The sequence below is a fragment of the Oncorhynchus mykiss genome, chromosome 23, assembly GCF_057628025.1.
Source record: "Oncorhynchus mykiss isolate SJ-2025 chromosome 23, ASM5762802v1, whole genome shotgun sequence".
In the NCBI taxonomy this organism is placed as follows: Eukaryota; Metazoa; Chordata; class Actinopteri; order Salmoniformes; family Salmonidae; genus Oncorhynchus; species Oncorhynchus mykiss.
In genome coordinates, this window is record NC_143044.1 from 25,371,878 (window position 1) to 25,394,195 (window position 22,318).

The 22,318-nt window shown below is 43.4% G+C and overlaps 1 protein-coding gene across 1 annotated transcript in view; it reads left to right on the top strand.

Moving 5' to 3' along the window:
- Positions 1-20,176, top strand: part of LOC110502638 (uncharacterized) — a 135,152-nt gene extending 114,976 nt beyond the window's left edge. The window contains 7 exon segments of the mRNA XM_090217185.1: positions 5,265-5,344; positions 5,898-6,057; positions 6,059-6,897; positions 13,309-13,489; positions 15,138-15,273; positions 17,067-17,081; positions 17,702-20,176. Coding sequence (XP_090073311.1) covers positions 5,265-5,344; positions 5,898-6,057; positions 6,059-6,897; positions 13,309-13,489; positions 15,138-15,273; positions 17,067-17,081; positions 17,702-18,006 — 1,716 coding nt within the window. The 3' untranslated portion in view covers positions 18,007-20,176.
- Positions 20,177-22,318: the final 2,142 nt, after the last annotated feature.

Consider the following 22,318-nt stretch of genomic DNA (forward strand, 5'->3'; position numbering starts at 1 on the left):
GATGAACAGAGAGTAGCAGTAACATAAAAGAGGGGTTGGCAGGTGGTGGGTGGTGGGACACAATGCAGATTGCCCGGTTAGCCAATGTGCAGGGGAACTGGTTGTTCGGGCCAATTGAGGTAGTATGTACATGAATGTATAGTTAAAGTGACTTTGCATATATGATAAACAGAGAGTATCAGCAGTGTAAATGAGGGGTTGGGGGGGGGACAACACACAATGCAAACAGTCCGGGTAGCCATTTGATTACCTGTTAAGGAGTCTTATGGCTTGGGGGTAAAAACTATTGAGAAGCCTTTTTGTCCTAGACTTGGCACTCCGGTACCGCTTGCCATGCGGTAGTAGAGAGAACAGTCTTTGACTGGGGTGGCTGGGGTCTTTGACAATTTTTAGGGCCTTCCTCTGACACCGCCTGGTGTAGAGGTCCTGGATGGCAGGAAGCTTGGCCACAGTGATGTACTGTGCCGTACGCACTACCCTCTGTAGTGCCTTGTGTTCGGAGGCCGAGCAATTGCCGTACCAGGCAGTGATGCAACTAGTCAGGATGCTCTCGATGTTGCAGCTGTAGAACCTTTTGAGGATCTCAGGACTCATTCCAAATCTTTTTAGTTTCCTGAGGGGGAATAGGCTTTGTCGTGCCCTCTTCACGACTGTCTTGGTGTGTTTGGACCATTCTAGTTTGTTGTTGATGTGGACACCAAGGAACTTGAAGCTCTCAACCTGCTCCACTACAGCCCCGTCGATGAGAATGTGGGCGTGCTTGGTCTTCCTTTTCCTATAGTCCACAATCATCTCCTTAGTCTTGGTTATGTTGAGGGATAGGTTGTTATTCTGGCACCACCCGGCCAGGTCTCTGACCTCCTCCCTATAGGCTGTCTCGCCGTTGTCGGTATTCAGGCCTACCACTGTTGTGTCGTCTGCAAACTTAATGATGGTGTTGGAGTCGTGCCTAGCCATGCAGTCGTGGGTGAACAGGGAGTACAGGAGGGAACTGAGCACGCACCCCTGGGGGGCTCCAGTGTTGAGGATCAGCGTGGCAGGTGTATTGCTACCTACCCTCACCACCTGGGGGTGGCCCGTCAGGAAGTCCAGGATCCAGTTGCAGAGGGAGGTGTTTAGTCCCAGGATCCTTAGCTTAGTGCTTTGAGGGTACTATGGTGTTGAACGCTGAGCTGTAGTCAAAGAATAGCATTCTCACATACGTGTTCCTTTTGTCCAGGTGGGAAAGGGCAGTGTGTAGTGCAATAGAGATTGCATCATCTGGGATCTGTTTTGGCGGTATGCAAATTGGAGTGGGTCTAGGGTTTCTGGGATAATGGTGTTGTTGTGAGCCATTACCAGTCTTTCAAAGCACCTCATGGGTACGGTCGTGAGTGCTACGGGTCTGTAGTCATTTAGGCAGGTTGCCTTTGTGTTCTTGGGCACAGGGACTATGGTGGTCTGCTTGAAACATGTTGGTATTACAGACTCAATCAGGGACATGTTGAAAATGTCAGTGAAGACACCTGCCAGTTGGTCAGCACATGCCCGGAGCACACGTCCTGGTAATCCTTCTGGCCCCGCAGCCTTGTGTATGTTGACCTGTTTAAAGGTCTTACTCACATCGGCTACGGTGAGAGAGCGATAACACAGTTGCCCGGAACAGCTAGTGCTCTCATGCATGCTTCAGTGTTGGTTGCCTCGAAGCGAGCATAAATGGCATTTAGCTCGTCTGGTAGGCACTCGTCACTGGGCTACTCTTTGTAGTCTGTAATAGTTGTCAAGCCCTGCTACATCTGACAAGTGTCAGAGCCGGTGTAGTAGGATTCAATCTTATTCCTGTATTGAAACTTTCTTTACCTGTTTGATGGTTTGTCTGAGGGCATAGCAGGATTTCTTATAAGCGTCCAGATTAGTGTCCTGCAGTTCTAGCCGTTAGCTCGTGCGGATGTTGCCTGTAATCCATGGCTTCTGGTTGGGATATGTACGTACGGTCACTGTGGGGACGACGGCGTCAATGCACTTTTTGATGAAGCCAGTGACTGAGGTAGTATACTCCTCAATGCCATTAGATGAATCCCAGTCTGTGCTAGCAAAACAGTCCTGTAGCGTAGCATCCATTTCATCTGACCACGTCCGTATTGAGTGAGTCACTGGTACTTCCTGCTTTAGTTTTTTCAGTGATTGTAAGCAGATTTGCCCAATGGAGGGCGAGGGAGAGATTTGTATGCATCTCTGTGTGTGGAGGAAAGGTGGTCTAGAGTTTTTCCTCTGGTTGCACACTTGACATGCTGGTAGAAATGAGGTAAAACGGATTTAAGTTTGCCTGCATTAAAGTCCCCGGCCACTTGGAGCACCACTTCTGGATGAGCATTTTCTTGTTTGCTTATGGCCTTTCACAGCTCGTTGAGTGGGATCCTAGTGCCAGCATCGGTTCTTGGTGGTAAATAGACGACTACCAATAACATAGATATTGTGGTCTACAGCTTATCATTAGGTATTCTACTTCAGGCGAGCAATACTTCAAGACTTCTTTAATATTAAACATCGCGCACCAGCAGTTATTGACAAATAGACACACACCCCAGCCCCTCGTCTTACTAGACATAGCTGCTATGTCCTGCCGAAACACGAAGATGCCAGCCTGCTCTATATTATACTTATCGTTGTTTAGCCGGTGAAAAATAACATATTACAGTTTTTAATGTCCCGTTGGTAGGATAGTCTTAATCATAGATCATCAAGTTTGTTTTCCAATGATTGCACGTTGGCCAATAATACGGAGGGTAGCGGTGGTTTACCTACTCGGGTATTTAATGGGGATTTTGGACTTGTTTCGACAAAGCAGTATATCCTTTGCGTCAGACTCATTACATTTTTAAAAATGGTCCAGTTCGAGGTGAGTACTTGCTGTGCTGATATCCAGACTCTCTTTTTGGTCATAAGAGAAGGTAGCAGCAACATTATGTGCAAAATTAGTTACAAACAATGAGAAAAAAACTAACAAAGTAGCACAGATGGTTACGAACCCATAAAACGGCAGCCATACCCTCCGGTGCCATTATAGCCAGTATATCTGAAAATGATATAGCTAACACAGTACCTTCCTCCTTTTCCCAGTCTTGCTGGTGTGTAATAACACACTATGTACATGTTCTACTTCCACAGTTAAATATTGTCTCATCTGATTGATTTTAAAGACAGCTCCTCTGTTTTGATCCTCACACCCCTACATGCGGTTATTTTTTCTTCATATGTGTGTGTGTGTGTGTGTGTGTGTGTGTGTGTGTGTGTGTGTGTGTGTGTGTGTGTGCGTGCGCGCGCGCAAGACAACAAAAATGGCAAGACAACAAAAAAACAGTGCAAACTAGAATGCTCCTTGGCCCTAAACAGAGAGTACGCAGTGGCAGAATGCCTGACCACTGTGACTGACCCAAACTTAAGGAATGCTTTGACTATGTACAGACTCAGTGAGCATAGCCTTGCTATTGAGAAAGGCTGCCGTAGGCACACCTGGCTCACAAGAGAGGACAGGCTATGTGCACACTGCCCACAGAATGAGGTGGAAACTGAGCTGCACTTCCTGACCTCCTGCCAAATGTATGACACAATTAGATACACATATTTCCCTCAGGTTACACAGATCCACAAAGAATTTGAAAACAAACCCAATTTTGATAAACTCCCATATCTGTGTGCCATCACAGCCATCACAGCAGCAAGATCTGTGACCTGTTGCCACAAGAAAAGGGCAACCAGTGAAGAACAAACACCATTGTAAATACAACCCATATTTATATTTAATTATTTTCCCTTTTGTACTTTCACTGTTTTCACATTGTTACAACACTGTATATAGGCATAATATGACATTTGAAATGTCTTTATTATTTTGGAACTGTGTAATGTTTACTGTTCATTTTTATTGTTTATTTTCCACTTCACTTGCTTTGGTAAGTAAAGCTCTTATTTTCAATGACGGCCTAGGAACTGCCTGTTCAGGGGCAGAACTACAGATTTGTACCTTGTCTGCTCGGGGGTTAGAACTTGCAACCTTCCGATTACTAGTCCAACACTCTAACCACTAGGCTACGCTGCCGCCCCTCTTGAATTGACAGGCAGAGAGAGAAGGTGAAGTTGAATTCATTGATCTCATCCAACCCCTGAGCTATAAATTGCCCTTTAGTTACAGATGTAGTCAATAGGTAATTAGCGGATGGTGTATAGTAGAGGCTAATACCTGGGAGGCATCTGATTTTATTTATTTATTAAATGTAACCTTTTTTTAACTAGGCATGTCAGTTAAGAACAAATTCTTATTTACAATGACTGGGGAACAGTGGGATTTTTACCTTGTCAGCGCTGGGATTCGATCCAGCAACCTTTCGGTTACTGGCCCGCCGCTCTAACCACAAGACTACTACCTGCCGCCTCTGACTGCAGAGCTTCTATTCTCTACACCAGATGTACCAGGACACATAATATTACAACACACCTCTACTACCACTGAGCATAAGGCTACACCAAGGTTATAGACGAAAGGATTTCTGATCCCATTTGTTACTACCACACCAGTGCTGCTAATGAGTGTTTTAATGAGGTATAGAGCTTATTCACGCCATGACCATGATCGTTTGAAATCCAGGCTCGTGTGGCAGTTTTGAAGTACTTCATTGAGTCTATGGAAAATGTTTTAACACTTTCACGTTCAACCGTTAAATTAACAGACAATTAATAAACCGACCAACTGAAAATACGAGTATCTGCAGAAGTAGTTAGATTTTGAAACTGGTTTTCCAGTTGTTGATTTTTCAAATGTTTTGCCGTTTGAAAAATTCCGTCAGATGCCAGCTAGTGGTAATGTAATGTGAACTAACAGCCAGCTGTACTGTGTATATTTGTATGAGTTTGGTCGGCACTCTTGACAGCTCTGAATCCCTTTTATCTCCTGGACTCTGTTAGTGTGGTTGTTGTTTTTATCATGCTGTGCGTCAGTACATGCCATGTTTATGATGCATTCTGTGTAAGTGTAGTAATATAGACTGGATGAAGTTCTACATAAGCTATTTGCTAGTTCTCTAACGTTGGAGATATTTCCATTGGCAGTCTCAGAAAATACCCTTGCTAGCTAGCTAACGGCTTGCTATCTGAGGAAGATACAGAGCTAATCGGAGGCCAGCTCTTTCTCTTTATTGTTAATGAAGTCCAATGTTACTATTTTTCTGGTGATGCCGATGAGACAAATCGGAATTATATTTGTGTTTCACTCTCTCTCTCTTCCTCAGGCGGGGAGTCCCACCTCCGTCAACGCCCCCTGCAGCTTTTCACGGTCATCGGTCACCCCCTCCAACCAGGACATCTGCAGGTACTGTACACACACCTTTAAACAATAACCTTTAAACTCTAACCCCTGAACCCCTGACCTTTAACCCTCCAACCATGACATCTGCTGGTGTACATCCTTCAAATGCTTTGGGCTGCTGAGGGTTTACTCCGCTCTGGATCTTAGCAGTCCCATGTTTAGTTGATTTAGTTGATTGTATGCAGCGTGAAAGCAAGGTGCCAGATGGGTTACAGATGGTGTTGTCTGATGCTAAACAGAATAGATGAGAGCTAGATATGGCAGTGAGGAGTACTACACTGTACTGAAGAATAATACTGTATTGTCCAGAAATGGTGTTCTGCTTTATGCCAACCCCTTTGTGCAAGGTCAGGGAGGGAGTTTCCCTGATATAACTCTCCATCCTTTCCTTTATATGTTTTGTTTGAATGCATGCTGGCCTTTTGTTTCATTTCATCTATATTTTTTCTACCCATCTCTCCTTCTCTCCTGTACTGGTTTTCTGCTATCGTCTGCCCGACCATCAATTCCATTCTCTCCTCCTCCAACCTCCATCCCTCCGATCCCTCACACACAGCCTTGCCGCCACATCTCCAGACCAGGGCTACCAGAAGCCTTTGCAGACCACTGTGGTTCTGATGAACTCCAACAGCAAAACCTCTCAGGGGTCAGGAGGGAGCATCTCTGTGACAACACTCTGCCTGGACACCCCCCCAGCCTTCAAGCTCTCCAAAGGCCCGGGGCGGGCTCTCCTTCGAGACGGAATGGCTTTCATTGCTCCGCCCCTCCACCGTCAACTGGACGCTGAAGTTCTCTCACTCTCTGAACGATGTGGGCCAGCACATGGACAGCCTCTGTAGCGGACTACACTTCGTAGACCGGACCTGTCCTGAAGGAGAGCTGGATGTAAAACCTAAACAACCCAACACGGACCAGAAGTCCAAGATGTTCGGCAAAGCAGCCACACTCACACACCAGGCCTCGAACCATCCTCCCTTCCCCACGCACACACTCACCCGCACACACCCTCACCTCGTTCCCTCATTCACCAACAACTACAAGTACCTCACCCACGAACACTGCCTCCAACCTCACTCTTCCGGCGTCACTCCTCCTCCTCCTCCACCACCTCCTAACTCCCACCTTCACCCGCCCAGCTCCAAACTCCTCCGCCTCTTCCTCCCCTTCTCTAGCTCCTCTACCTCTGCCAGTCTACAGTGTTCTGAGCTGGGTAGCTATGCCTCCCGCCTCCACATCACCAAATCCTCCAGCACCCTAATGGGTGGCAATGAGCCTCCCCTGGGGGGAACAGATGGCCTCCTGGGGGATGACGATGTGTTTGAGATCCCCCAGGGAAAGACCGGAACTTGGACAGGGGCTGGAGCCCCAGGAAGTGGTGCCAGAAGCGGGGATTCGGGTCTGCTTGGGGCAGCCCCCCTTTGCTACATGGACGAAGACAGCGATCTGGACCGTTTTTCAATTCTAGACCGGTGTTCGTCACCTACCCATTCTGACAAAATGGGGCCTCTCACGCCAGGCCCGCTCTCGCCCTATTCGTTGTCCGGAGACTGCTGCAGGTGGGTGATTCCTGGATTGTGACCCCCCTGTGCTGTGAAATGGTAGACTCCTCCTGCTCACCCCCGTGCCGTGATGTGGTAGAGACACATGCAATTCCATGGCTGGATCCTGCCTACACCTCCTGTGATATGACGTTGTAGAGCCCTGCCATCCCTCCTGTGAAGTGATAGTGACTGTGCGATCAGGGACTAGCTGGAATGGAATGGTCAGTCACACTGTGGTCTACTCTCCAAGTATGCTTGCGTGGCTGTATTTTATTTTTAAATTGAAAAATATAATTTAAATAATTAGCTTGCTGGTTATCCACAGAGACAGCAGGCATGGTGGGTGTGGTGGTGGCGGGGAAGAGACACAGACAGAGGAGAGAGAAAGACAAAAAGAAAGGGCGAGAGGGAGCAAGTGCTTTTGGATGAAGGTGTTCTGATTTATCACTCCTCCTCTGTACCAGTGGAGGCTCCTCAGAGGAGGAAGGGGAGAACCATCCTCCTCAGTAAATTTAATAAAAATTGTGAAACGTTAAAAAAGTTATCCTTTTTAGATTCACTATACTAAATATATTCACATGTCACCAAATAATTTATTAAAACACACTGTTTTGAAATGAAGCTCTACAGTAGCCTCAACAGCACTCTGTAGTGAAGCACTATGGTGAAGGCGGAGGACAGCTAGTTTCAGTCCTCCTCTGGGTACATTTACTTCAATACAGAACCTAGGGGGCTCATGGTTCTCACCCCCTTCCATAGATTTAATTTTGACAACTTCCGGAGAACGTCCTCCAACCTATCAGAGCTCTTGCAGCATGAACTGTTGTCCATCCAATCAAAGGATCAGAGAATGAATCTAGTACTGAAAGCATAAGCTACAGCTAGCTAGCACTGCAGTGCATACAATGTGGTGAGTAGTTGACTCAAAGAGAGAGAATGACAATAGTGGAGCAGTTTTGAACAAATTAATTTCTTTAAAAATGAAGGAGAAGCTAGAGAGATGGAGCGAAAGAGGGCTAGCTATATTTTGTTGTATATTCACTTAGCTAGCGAATGCAGCTAGCTAGTTTAGCCTACACAAACACCAGGCTCAAACAGTGGAGGATGCTATATTAGCTAGCTGGCTATGGCTATCCAACGCTGGAACCTCTTCCAAATCATGGTAAGCTTTTGGTATTATTTCACCAGGGCTTGCCGGTGTAACTGCTAAACTGATTGCTGAATGTACACCGCACTGCATGATTTGATTTTAGTTGGTTTACTAACGCGTTAGTTCTAATAGCTATGTTGACTATGATGTGAGCTAATATGCTGACAACGATGTAGGCTGTGTGTAGCAGTAATGATTTGAAGGTTTGATTTGGAAAGGTTGTTTCGCCTGGTCATAGACAATTGATGTGTTGTGCACTTAAGTCCACAATTGAAGGGAAAAGGTGAGAGGAGGAGAGCGCGTAGATACGATAAGGAATTATACAATGAGCAAAAATGATCATGCTGTTTGTATGTGGCTGCTAAGAAAGTGAACTGTGTCTGCATGTGATCAGGGGTGTATTCATTCCGCCGATTCTGTTGAAAAACATTTCTTAAACAAAAGAAAACGGAAAGAAACTGGGATAAACATACCTGAATTTGTCCAATAGAAACTCTTGTTTGCAACTGATAGATGCAGGCAAGAGTGTGCAAGGTGGTATTGAATGTGTCACTGTCTGCCACCTTGATCACTAAAAATGTATCTTGACCTGTAAATGTTCATTCATAGGCCAAGTTAGGGTGTAGCAACCTCATGATGGGTGCATGGAAAAGGTGAGTATCATGTAGTAGCCTAAACCTATCGATGTTTCATTGAGCTGGGTGAATGGAATATGAATGACAGTCATCCAATATGCTGTAATAGAAATAAGACCATGCTCATAAAAAAAATATATTGTCTTCCCTCATCTTAAATGTCACCGACCGCCACTGCTCAGTACTTCCTGTAGAGTCAGAGGTTAAATAACCTTTATTTAACTAGGCAAGTCAGTTAAGAACACATTTTTATATACAATGACGGCCTACACCGGCCAAACCCGGACGATGCTGGGCCAATTGTTTCTCCGCCCTATGGGACTCCCAATCACTGCCGGTTGTGATACAGCCTGGATTCCAACCATGGTGTCTGTAGTGACACCTCTAGCACTGAGGTGCAGTGCCTTAGACCTCTGCACCACTCGGGAGCCCAAGGAGCTTTAATTGGACCCTGTTCCCTTTATATGGGCCTATGCACCCTGTTCAAAAGTAATGCACTATAGAAGGAATAGGGTGACATTTGGGACGCACACATGGACTGCAGGGTTGAGACAATTCTAATTTAATTCCAGGCAATTCAGAAAGTAAACCAAATTCCAATTACACATTTTCCTCATTGAAAAGCATTGAAGAGAATTGGAATTGGAATTTCAGTGTACTTCCTGAATTGACTGGAATTTAAATGGAATTGACATCCAACCCTGATGGACTGAGATCACCACTTATCCAAATCCTTCCTGTTTTGTCTGCTCTGTTCTGTTCTGTCCTGGCTATTAACCTAATAAAACAATCTTTCTGACACATTATTGGAGTGGCTCTCCCTGGTTTGAGTCGACCTGAACAAGAGGAAATGGTCAGAAATCGAGCCAGCACAAATGTGTTGCAAGAGATATCAGTAGAGTGGGAGTTGGAGAGACAGAATTTTGATGCTGAGAATTTTCAGATGAGGAAATGCAGATGAGCTTCTTGATTTCCATAAATTCACTGAAAACCTACACTAACACATTATTTTTTTAACAGTATTGCACTTTTCATGTATACTTTAACCCATCTAATAGCCTAACCACTGATCAAGCAATGTTATGGACTAAACGTTCAAATCCTGTTACTGCAAGATCCTTTTGCTGTGACAATGTAGGTCACATGAAGATCGTACATCTCTGCAGGAATACACAGACGTTATAATGAAGTTATCTTTGTTTCTCAATCATCCGGTTTCCATCATCGTTTTAACCCGTGTTTCCCGCTGGCATTTGAATGTGTTCCATGTCGAGATACTCTCTGGCACCTGCCATCTCACTATCTCTGCTCAACAAGACGTGTTCTGGCTGACGGAGCACAGTAATCCCTGTTTCTGTAATATTCCCAGCAAGCCAGCAGTGCATAAAATGTCCACCAACACAGCCAATTTATTTGCCAATCAACAGAGAGCTTAGGAACAGCTCTCTGTCGTCTGGTAAAGCACTGTCTCACACATCTGAATACTGGTACACATACTTTATGAATACCATTATGGACTCAGTCTGGTGTGGTACGTGTTGATTGTAATCTCTCGTTAACTCTTCTAAATTAGTGAGACGGATTGAGGGAATCAACTTGCTTTGCAGAGCTGCATACAAACACACCACAACAACCGACCCCAGCAATAAACACTACCTCTTCTTTATCCCTCCATCTACTCCGCCATCCCACTCCATCTTCCACCACCTCGACTCCTCCTTTGTTCATGTTGTCGTTTAATCTTGTGAGGCTTTGGGCAGATCAAACTCATTAACCTCCTAACTGACTTGCTACACTCACCTCCCCCTTAAACAAGGTGTGTGTGTGTGTGTGTGTGTGTGTGTGTGTGTGTGTGTGTGTGTGTGTGTGTGTGTGATCGACCTCATGGTTATGATCAGACAGGAGGCACTTCTTTGACCAACTTATTTCTAAACCCTGCTGTGCTCTCAGTCTCTGTTCTTTCCTTTCTTCTTTTCTGCTCTGTTTTGTTATTTTATTCTGACTGAATATCATGCAAAATGCTGTTTTCATTGTAGTTCAATGTAATATGGCTCTATAACACTTGTCAAGGACAACTAAGAAGTTTTGTCAGTAAATTACAATGGCAGGTAATTTTCAAGTCTCTTTAGGCCTTGAGGAAAATCACTAGTTTCATGTTAAGTATTAATCTTCAAGGAATTGAACTCTACTCTTTTTGAACACAAATTATGCCTTCATTTTACATTCATTTTGAAGTGAAGCCAACCGTATTGGGTGAGAGAAAGGGCAATATATTTTAAACCAAACTGTGACCATCTCAACTACAGTGGTTGGTTTTTCTGCCAGAGAATTACCACCACTTTGTCCCATAGCTCCCTTTACTCAACACAATCCTATTCTGTTTTATATAAAACCACTTTGTCCCATAGCTCCCTTTACTCAACACAATCCTATTCTGTTTTATATAAAACCACTTTGTCCCATAGCTCCCTTTACTCAACACAATCCTATTCTGTTTTATATAAAACCACTTTGTCCCATAGCTCCCTTTACTCAACACAATCCTATTCTGTTTTATATAAAACCACTTTGTCCCATAGCTCCCTTTACTCAACACAATCCTATTCTGTTTTATATAAAACCACTTTGTCCCATAGCTCCCTTTACTCAACACAATCCTATTCTGTTTTATTTAAAACCACTTTGTCCCATAGCTCCCTTTACTCAACACAATCCTATTCTGTTTTATATAAAACCACTTTGTCCCATAGCTCCCTTTACTCAACACAATCCTATTCTGTTTTATATAAAACCACTTTGTCCCATAGCTCCCTTTACTCAACACAATCCTATTCTGTTTTATATAAAACCACTTTGTCCCATAGCTCCCTTTACTCAACACAATCCTATTCTGTTTTATATAAAACCACTTTGTCCCATAGCTCCCTTTACTCAACACAATCCTATTCTGTTTTATATAAAACCAATTTATCCCATAGCTCCCTTTACTCAACACAATCCTATTCTGTTTTATATAAAACCACTTTATCCCATAGCTCCCTTTACTCAACACAATCTTATTCTGTTTCACATAAAACCACCTCATATCTTCCTATTTCAAATCAGCCAGGACTTTTTGTAGCCTTGTGTTGTGAAGCAGGCTCATTGAGAATTCATGTCTGTCTTTGTTCTGTTTCGGCTCAGCTCTGTTAGAGGGCAAGGTCAGTATTCTGACAAAGGCCACATTTGCCCGAAATTTCAATCGTCTTGTGCTCCTGCTCTCTGCTCTCATTTTATATTAGCCTGTCAGATTGTGGGGATGGGAGTGTGTGTGTGTGGGTGTGGGCAGGGGTGTGTGTGTGTGGAGAGCATTGACTGCCCTTACAAGTTACTCTGCATTTTCAGCAGTGAGTCTAATCCCACCCTCCTCTCTCTCTCTCTCTCTCTCTCTCTCTCTCTCTCTCTCTCTCTCTCTCTCTCAATTTTTCTCTCCATCGATTTTCCTCCCTTCAACTTCCTGCTTCTTCTCTTATTTCTCTCTTGACACACACACACACACACACACACACACACACACACACACACACACACACACACACACACACTCAGTGGAGGTTACTCGTAGCTTCCATACCATGTACACCTGCAACACTGGCAGCAGCTACCACATATCTGATTTACTGGTGAGGAGGGAGAGAAAGAGAGAGACAGAGACAGCGTGAGAGAAAGAGACCGGACAGAGAAGCAAGTTGGTAGAGAGAAGAGGTGCAATGTTACAGATCTGATTGGTTCCCTGAAATATACCTTTCCTGTGAAGGAGCAGATATTTGATTGAACGTGTATGGTGTGTGTGTGTGTGAATCACTATAGTGATCTCATGCCCCTCAACGCTGAATGCTGCTGATGTAAAAGACCTTTAAGTTGTTGTATTTGTAAGCCATACTGTAACAAACTATACATGTCATTCTAGGCCTTCCCTATGGATGAGTGCCACAGTATGAGTCATAATAGCGGTCAAACAGGGAAATGGTTCCAGTCGTTTTTTCACCATTCATTTTTCCCACAGTGGATTTTAGAAGTCACCTTGTCTGAGAGTAAATAGAGCCAATTATATATTGATAAAAGTCACCTTGTCTGAGAGAGATTTACATGGTTATGAAAACGTCACACCAGGGTAAACCTACACAAAACAGCCCTTATTTTAAGTGTTTCTAAAATCCCCTGTGGGAAAAGTTTATGGTGGGAAAATTATTGGAATCATTTCCAATTTCCAGTTTTATGGGTATTATGACACCTCCCACCCATGTCTCTCAGAAAGCAGCAAATGATTCATGACTGTGAAGTTGATTTGGGAATAATTACATTAGTTTGTCATTATTGAGTTTCCTCTTGGGGACATAGTCTCTGTGTTGGGGTTGTGTTATTAGTTCAGATGTGATCAGTATGTCTGTCTGTGTCTGATATAGACTCTGATATCTAAATTTCCTGGTAACATCACTGAGTTGTGTCTCTGTCTGGGCTGTATTGTGCCTCTGGTGTCCTGTCTGTATACTCCTCTAGGGTCACTGAGAGTTAACTCTGGATCAGTAACTGTCTAGAGACTGTCTGTTGTCTGAGTATCTGCTATGGTCTACTAATCTGTGTCTGTGTCTCTCTCTGTAGGATCTGTCACTGCGAAGGAGACGATGACAGCCCACTGATAACACCGTGCAACTGTACAGGCAGCTTACGCTTCGTCCACCAGGCGTGCCTGCAGCAGTGGATCAAGTCCTCAGACACACGCTGCTGTGAACTCTGCAAGTACCAGTTCATCATGGAGACCAAGCTCAAACCCCTTCGCAAGGTGAGACTAAAGGTGTGTGTGTGTGTGTTTGTGGGGGTGAGGGGGTGTGTGTGTGCGTATACTACACTCATTCTGTTCTAGTTCTACACTCCCAGAGATGACTGTGACCAGAACATGCAGATGTGAATCTCAGTCGAAGACACCGACAAGACAGAAAGCTGTTTTATTTATCTAATACTGATAAGAGTAGCGTGACATTGGGTTTTCGGCTTTTGCAATTGGTTTCGAGTGATTTTGACATGATACAGTCTTATTTAAGGCATTTATCAATCTTTAACGCTTGCAGATTCAACATTTTAATTAAAATGATAAACTGAACAAAAGCACTTAAATTCTGCTAATAGTTATCAGGTTAATTTAGATCCTGGAGTTAATTCAGTACAATATCATGGAAAACAGGTCAAATCCTCATCCTCCCTCCTCCTCCTCCTCCTCCTCCTCTCTCTCCCTCCTCCTCCTCTCTCTCCCTCCTCCTCCTCTCTCTCCCTCCTCCTCCTCCTCCTCCTCCTCCTCCCTCTCCCTCCTCCTCCTCTCTCTCCCTCCTCCTCCTCTCTCCCCCTCCTCATCCTCTCTCTCCTCTCTCACCCTCCTCCTCTTCCTCCTCCTCTCTCCCCCTCCTCCTCATCCTCTCTCTCCTCTCTCACCCTCCTCCTCCTCCTCTCTCACCCTCCTCCTCTCTCACCCTCCTCATCCTCTCTCTCTCCCTCCTCCTCCTCTCTCTCTCTCCCTCCTCCTCTCTCTCCCTCCTTCTCCTCTTCCTCCTCCTCCTCTCTCTCCCTCCTCCTCCTCTGCTCTCTCTCCCTCCTCCTCCTCTCTCCCCCTCCTCCTCATCATCTCTCACCCTCCTCCTCTTCCTCCTCCTCCTCCTCTCTCCTCTCCATCAGGATGAAGTGTCTTTATTATCTACCTCTGTAAATGTTGCATTATTCAGGAAGTCATGGTGCCAGGATATTGGTTTATAGGACTGGCACACTGGGCTCTATCGCCAAGGAAGACAGATCTATACCTCCTTTCTGCCAAGGAACAGTGGATGGGAAGAGAAGTCCACTTTCCCTCCCTGCTCCTCTTCTTCCTATTCACTAATTTGTCCTCTCCCCATTCTATATTGTCATACCTCTCCTCTCCTCCACTCTCATCTCTCCCTTTCCTCGAATCAATGCCAATAAATTGTCTACATTAATTTCATGTTTGTCATAAATCATTTCAAAGCATGTTGACATCTATGAAGGTTATTGAGAGATTGCATCTGATATTCAGGAGGTATAATGTAGCAAAACCTTTCGTCATGTATTTGACTTTGACCATTGATTTCAATGGGTTTCATGGATCAATAAAGAACCAGTCCAGTGTGTTGGATCTATAAGAGGTTGAGTAGTACTGGACAGCTGATAAATAGTTAACCAGCATCAGTGTGTGACTGAATGATCCACATAACACGGACAGAATGATGGCCATCAAATATTTAGCACTCATTTAAGCAGCTTGTGAAGAGGGGCATGTGAGCACTTTCTGCCAGACTGCTCATAGTCCATTGATGGTCAATCGCCCAAACCCTGTCCGAGAGAACACAATGGATATTTAAATGTGTGTATCTGACTTAAACTCTTTCGTTTTTAAACTCCCTCCCTCCCTCCCCTCTTTCTCTCAGTGGGAGAAGCTCCAGATGACGTCTAGTGAGAGGAGGAAGATCATGTGTTCTGTGACGTTCCATGTCATCGCCATAACTTGCGTGGTGTGGTCCCTCTACGTGCTCATTGACCGCACTGCAGACGAGATCAGAACAGGTCATCACAGGCACCAAAACCACCACAACACCCCTCAGAATGGACACTGCACACACTTAAATACTTTCACTGCATGGCAAAAACCCCATTACACCCCTCACTCAATACAGTCATAACATGCCAAAGCACCACAACACACAACTCTAGTACAGTACAACGTCACACACACACACACACACACACACACACACACACACACACACACACACACACACACACACACACACACACACACACACACACACACACACACACACACACACACACACACACACACACACACACACACTCTCTCTCTCTCTCTCTCTCTCTCTCTCTAGGTAGCCTGGCGGTTAAGAGCTTTGGACTAGTAACTGAAAGGTTGCTGGTTTGAATCCCACAGCCGACAAGGTGAAACAAATCTGCCCCTGAGCAAGGCAGTTAACCCCCAACAACAACTGTTCCCTGGGCGCCGATGACATAGATGTCAGTTAAGATTAAGTGGGTGTAGATTAAGGCAGCCCCCCGCGCTGATTCAGAAGGGTTGGGTTAAATGTGGAAGAAATGTACAACTGGCTAGGTATCCCCTTTCCCTACTCTCGGGTCAGGCTCGTTCATGCAGATTGTCATGTTGTGTTGATCATTATAAATCTAAAAAGTCAGTGTTTGTGATATTTATTTGTTATAATGAGTAAGTACCCACTGTATCTCTCTCTTTATCTCTCTCTTACATCAAGTCATTTGGTAGACAGCACTCTCAGCATGGTGCAAGACAATTAGAACTGTTTTTCTGGGTCTGGTAAAGAGCAACTGAAGGCAATAAACAACTTCTTCGGTAGAAAACAGTCTATGATATTAGTCAGAAACATGTATTCTAGTGTGAAATATACAAAATATAGTCAGTCTCATTCAAAACAGAGATTTGTGAGATAATTAGGAAAAAATGGTATGTCACTGAATGAAGGGTATCGTAACAGTTTTCCTTGAAATTGGTTTATTTCCATCCTGCCCACATGCCCACAGCTGGCATCATCCAAGTAATCATCAATTCTAAGAGCATCTGATCGTAATGCCCATGGTCAAAATTGTCCGAAATTCGATATCCCTATGGAGCTAGTTAGGGAACATCAGTAAATTACACAATGTACATGGGACAATATTTTAAAATGTCAATAGTTCCACATTTCAATGACTTAACCTCAAACCAACTCTAAATTGTAGAAATGCATATACAAATATTGAAAGCATTTAATAAAACAACTAAAAGCTGTGCAACATGAAAATATTGTTCCATTTACATTGTGAAATGTATTGACGGTCCCTAACTAGCCCCATAGATAGGCTATCCGGATGAAGCTAATTGGCAAAAGATGTTGCCTATCTTGCTAGGTAGTCTTGGCTACTTCCAGACACAAGACCTGGATAGACTGTTTCAAGTTGTCTAGAAGGGTGAGTGACTGTAACTGTGCACTGTTTTGGCAGAGTAAAAAGACAAAACTCTTCCCACGTTCGAACACATACACAAGACACCCACATCAAAGCACGCCTCCAAAAAATCTCCCTCTCAGTCGCATTTCCTAGTGAGGAGAATTGAAACCAAAGCTAGATCAGGAAGTTCAGCTCCCCTTTCAGCTGTTATTGTACTGCTAGAGAGAGGAGTGGGGGGAGGGGATAGAGACCCACTCTCTTTTCACCAGTGTAAGTGAATAAGCAGCATAAGTGCATGATAAACTGAGTTATAAACTCTCCACCCTCTCTGTCTATTTGTCTATCACTGGTAATACATTGTAATGGCAATCTCTTCACCCATGCAGCCGGAAGAATCCCAGGTAAACTTTTCACCTTTGACCGTTAACCATGTTTTGTGTAATTTCCTGTGAGACTGGGCTCTGGTGTATAGGGCTTTTTCTAATTGAATCTTACCTTGATTCCTGTCATCCTCCCTCTTTGCCCTCCCCCCAGCACTGACTTTGTTGAGGAAAAGTTGTACTTACTGTATGTACTATGACTGTGATATGTGGTTGTCTAACCTAGCTACATTAAGATGAATGCACTAACTGTAAGTTGCTCTGGATAAGAGTGCCTACTAAAATGTAAAATGTTTTTAAAACGCATTGGAGAAGGCCAGAGTGGAGAGACCTTGGACCTTCTTCTCCAATCTGTTTGGGAAGGAGGTGAGGAGATAGGACGCAAGGAATTGCAGAAAGAGGAATTAAGATAGAGCCTAGTTCCTGTTCCTCCTTCCTATAGCACAATACCCTCCCTTTCTTTACCCTCCTCTCCTCTTCATGGTAGAACTGATCAAATTCTTTCACCCTCCATCTCTTGTAGCATCTGCATCCTAGATAAGCATAGAAATATTTGTGACTGTTGGCAATGTATTTTACATGTCTCTCTCTCACTCTCCCTCTCTCTTTCTTTCTTCTCGCTCTTCTGACTCTAACCCCAGGTATCCTGGAGTGGCCATTCTGGACCAAGCTGGTGGTGGTAGCCATCGGCTTCACGGGTGGCCTGGTCTTCATGTACGTCCAGTGTAAAGTCTACATCCAGCTGTGGAGGAGACTCAAGGCCTACAACCGGGTGATCTACGTTCAGAACCGCCCAGAGATGTGTAAAAAGCAAGTGTTCGAGAAGCTGCCCCTCATGGAGCCCAGTTTGGAGCACAAGGAGGCTCTGGCCCTCACCCAGTCTGACACAAACTCCTCCCAGTACACAGAGACAGAGGACTACAGTATGGAAGTGCTACATGTCTGACCAACATATTACTGAAGCCCCCAGACCATTTTACATATACTAATACACAGGCACACTCTGGCTGACCAACATATACACACACAAACACGGGCAAACCAAGTAAAAAAACACAAAACACACAGACATGCATAAGACTATAGTATGGGGGTTGTACTAAGGTGTGAGTGACCCACCTTCACCCTTCCCCCATCTCCACACAGTCTGAAACAGTATGGACCAGTCCCCGCTCCCAGGACTAGACCTTCACTGGGCCAATAGACCCCTCATATACATATATATACATACACACACACACACACACACACACGACTGAGACAGATGATCTCACTCGGCTCCAGAGGTTTCTGTTGAGCTGTTTGTTTGTTGCTTTGTGTGTTTGTTAGCTTGTTTGTTTGATTTATTTGTTTTACTTCCTGTGAATCATGGGCTAAACCATCATGGATCAGTGTGTAGCGCCGCCGCTTCTCTGGAATGTTTTAGAACATTCTGGAACATTGAACATTCTAACTACTGCCACCGTACTGCTGTTGTCCGAGAGCCCGCTAAAGGCCCGCTCCCACGCCTCTCTGAGATTGGGACTGGATTGGACCGGATCTGACCATGCATTGAAGCACTTTTTGGTTTCTACCAATACCCCTCTCAACTCTCTTCTCTTTTAATATGAATAAAGTACTTTATAGTATATCCCAGCAAACAGGGGACGTCCTAAGCAACATTGCCATTAGAGTCCTTTGCGGGGTTTTGGCTAAATGTTATTCCACTGCCGTTCTGAGAACATTCTAGAAATATTCAAACATGACATTAACATCAGGACGATAAGGGGACGTTCAGTACTGATCCCAGTTTGGTTGTAGTATAACTTTATAATAAGGTAATTTGATGTCCAATAGGGAACATTACAAATAGGTTCCGATAACCAGGAAGTAGACAAAAAACACAAGACCATGGCACAATGTCCTGACGTTCTGGGGACGTCCTATGGACACTTTTGTTTGCAGGGATAAGTGTGGGAAATTGTACAGCAACAAATAGGAAGATTTGTGTAAAAAAATCCCTTGTTTTATATTTGACATTTCTGTCCCACACACAGACCTGCCCTCCCTTGGGTGGAAATCGTGGAAAGCAATGAATGATGGGGGGGAATGGAATTATGCCGAAATGATCATTGCACTTTTCACTTAACACTGAAAGTAATGCTAAATATGGCCTACTGGTTACTCAAGCCCTGTGGTTTTTAATACAACCAAAACATAACTTTGGGATAACATCAGATACAGCCATCCACCTGACTTTACCTCCCTCTGACAAAAGAACTCTCTGAAGGCTCTGAGAATGTAATGTTTTGAAAAGCATTTTCTACCAACCATTCATTCACAAGAAATCGCTAAATAGTCTCCCATGTCAGTCATCATCATAACATGAACCTTTGGAAAACCAACCAATCGGTCATGTTTTTTCTATTGTGTGAATGATACAGTACTTGTGGTATTCCATGTGCAGTTTGTAATAATAGTAATCATGGGTTCTATATGATGCCTTGAGGAAGCTACAGCCTTGCTATATTTCGACTGTTCTCTTATCCTCCTATTGACTTCTCTGATCACACTAATAATGATCATGCAGATGGGATTATTCAAATCCAAATTTACATAAGATTATGTGAATTTGATCAGAGGTAGTAAGAGATTGGATACACGGCCTATTATCATTATTATGAGAGGCCCTAATACTGAGCCTATTTTTACTATGGTGATGATCGTGGGTGGGTTATACTGTAGCATGTCTTTTTGGTTTAGTTTTATACATACAGTCAGTCAGTGAGACTCAGGTGAGCAACGGACAATCACCTGATACAGAGACAACATACATTTTTCAGTCGAGCTAAAGTCTCTGTTGCACAGTCAGACAGCCTCCAGTTTCCAACCACGATAACTCAGATGTATTATGTTACAACGATCAGTCCATAACCCACCTGCTGTTTCACTAATTATTATTCAATGTAACTTAATGTATCGTTCTTTCTCACATCTGGCATTATGAGGGTTTGATTAGATGCATTTGTAAATTGATCAGTTTCAGTCCACATAATGTTTCTAAAGTAACATCTGATGGCTTCTCTCCAGTAAAGCAGAGTTGCCATATGTTGACAATAAAGACACTATTTCCCTGAGCCAAATGCCTTGTGTTGTTAGTCATATGCAGTAGTGTAAAGTACTTAAGTAGTACTTTAAAGTCATTTTGCTTAAGTATGTTTTGGGGGTATCTGTAGTTTACTTTTTATTTGTGACAACGTTTACTCCACTACATTCCTAAAGAAAATATGTACACGTTACTCCCATACATTTTTCCTGACAACCGAAAGTACTCGTTGCATTTCAAATGCTCAGGCAGGGCCGCAATATGGTTGTCATCCCTACTGCCTCTGATCTGGCGGCCTCACTAAACAAAAAGAGTGTGTTGGAGTGTGCTCCTGTCTGTAATCTTTTTTTTTTAAGTAAAAAAAAATTGTGCCGTCTGATTTGCTTAATATAATATATTTAATTTAAATCATTTACTTTTACTCAAGTATGAGAAAGGAGTACTTTATCCGCCATTGTACTGAAGTACATTTAAAACCAGATACTTTTAGACTTTTACTCAAGTTGTATTTTACTGGGTCATTGACTTTTATTTGAGTTATTTTCTATTAAAAGGTATCTTTACTTTCACTCAAGTATGACAATTGAGTATTTTTTCCACCACTGGTTAAATGTAACTTGGTAAGAGTTTAATATAATGTAAAATTCAAGCTGTGAAAAAATGCAAGAACATGATTTCTTTACTTAATTACAATACTGTAAAAGTGCAGAGCATGACAGAACATGAACTATTGAAACTGTCAGCAAAAAAAAGTGTGGGGGTAAGGACCTGATTAGGTCGCCATCTAGGGTTGGGAGTAGGGAAGTGCAGTCTAAACAGGTGTTGTGGCCTTCTCAAGGCAGCACGGTTTTGGGCTTACAGTCTGTTGTGTAAGTGCTTTCGTATCTGTGGAAGAACCACATTGCCAGGGTCCTCTCAGGCCCTATACAGCCATTCCAGCAAACACTCATTTTTAACAACGGTGTTTTTGATACCAGTGTAAATATACATAACAACAAGAGGTCCAACCAATACGGCGTCCATGACACTTCTACTGTACAATGGCGTCAAAAAAGATTGTTCTTTCAACATCTGCATTTCCTGAAATGTAAAGCTCCATTGTATTCTCCAATTGTAAAAGTCAGGTTTGGAGTTGTGGGTAGTGTAGTATTTGAGAAGCATGTTTGATAAGGGCCTAATGCTTCTCAGGACCAGCACAGATATGTATTAATACATATTATTTTGTATTATATCTGTGGACACTGTTTCAATGTACGGTGTACATTTTAGGACCCCCTCACACAGCCCCCAAGACGCTCTGTACGATTAGACAGAAAAAGTGCAATTACCTTAGTTGACCTGGTCAGTTCTCTAGTACTGTCGCTGTTTCTCATCCAGAGGTTCATTCTCTGGATACAATATTGCTTAAATTGTTTGTGTTGTATTTATATTTGCGTCAAAAGATACCCCTTCAAATTGTGCTTTTATGCAACTAACACTATCAGCATCCAATTCCAGACATGAGCTATTTGAGCTTTCTCCCTGGAAACCAATTCTACTTCTTCTGTACGTGACTTTCTCACACTGTCCTAGTTATTGTCAGAGGCAAGAGTCTTTGAGAGGGCTAGACTTAATACAGTGAGGCCAGCATTCAAACTGCACTGCACTTGACTTTAAAAGGTAACTTACACTTCAGCTGTGATCTATAGTTCTACCCCTAGAAGATATTCAGCCAGCTTTTATCACCACTGTACCCAATGAATACAATGGATCCAAATGATCATTGCTTTTATTGTATTCAGAGAAATATTTGAATGTACATGATTGATACATTTAAATGATTGATTTTTGATTATGTATAACTGGCTCCTATAATTGTGATTTTGAGAGAAGAGACTTGTTGATGTTGTCCCTTCATGCTTCTTTGCATTTTTTACCTTAAGACTTATGGACAAGGCTTTGCTTAGCTACATGAACAGTGTTTATTGCTAAGCACTATAATAACTTTGTAATGTCTACAGTCTCAAAATTCCAGCAACTTTACCCAGATTCCCAGGTTTTGTCACAGATGAAAGATTCCCAGATTTCTTGAAAACCTGAGGATTTTGGGAAAGTCAGCAACATTTTGCAACCCTAAGCCATATTGTATAACATTATATTTTATTTTGGGGATGACCCTGTCTGAGGTCTGTGT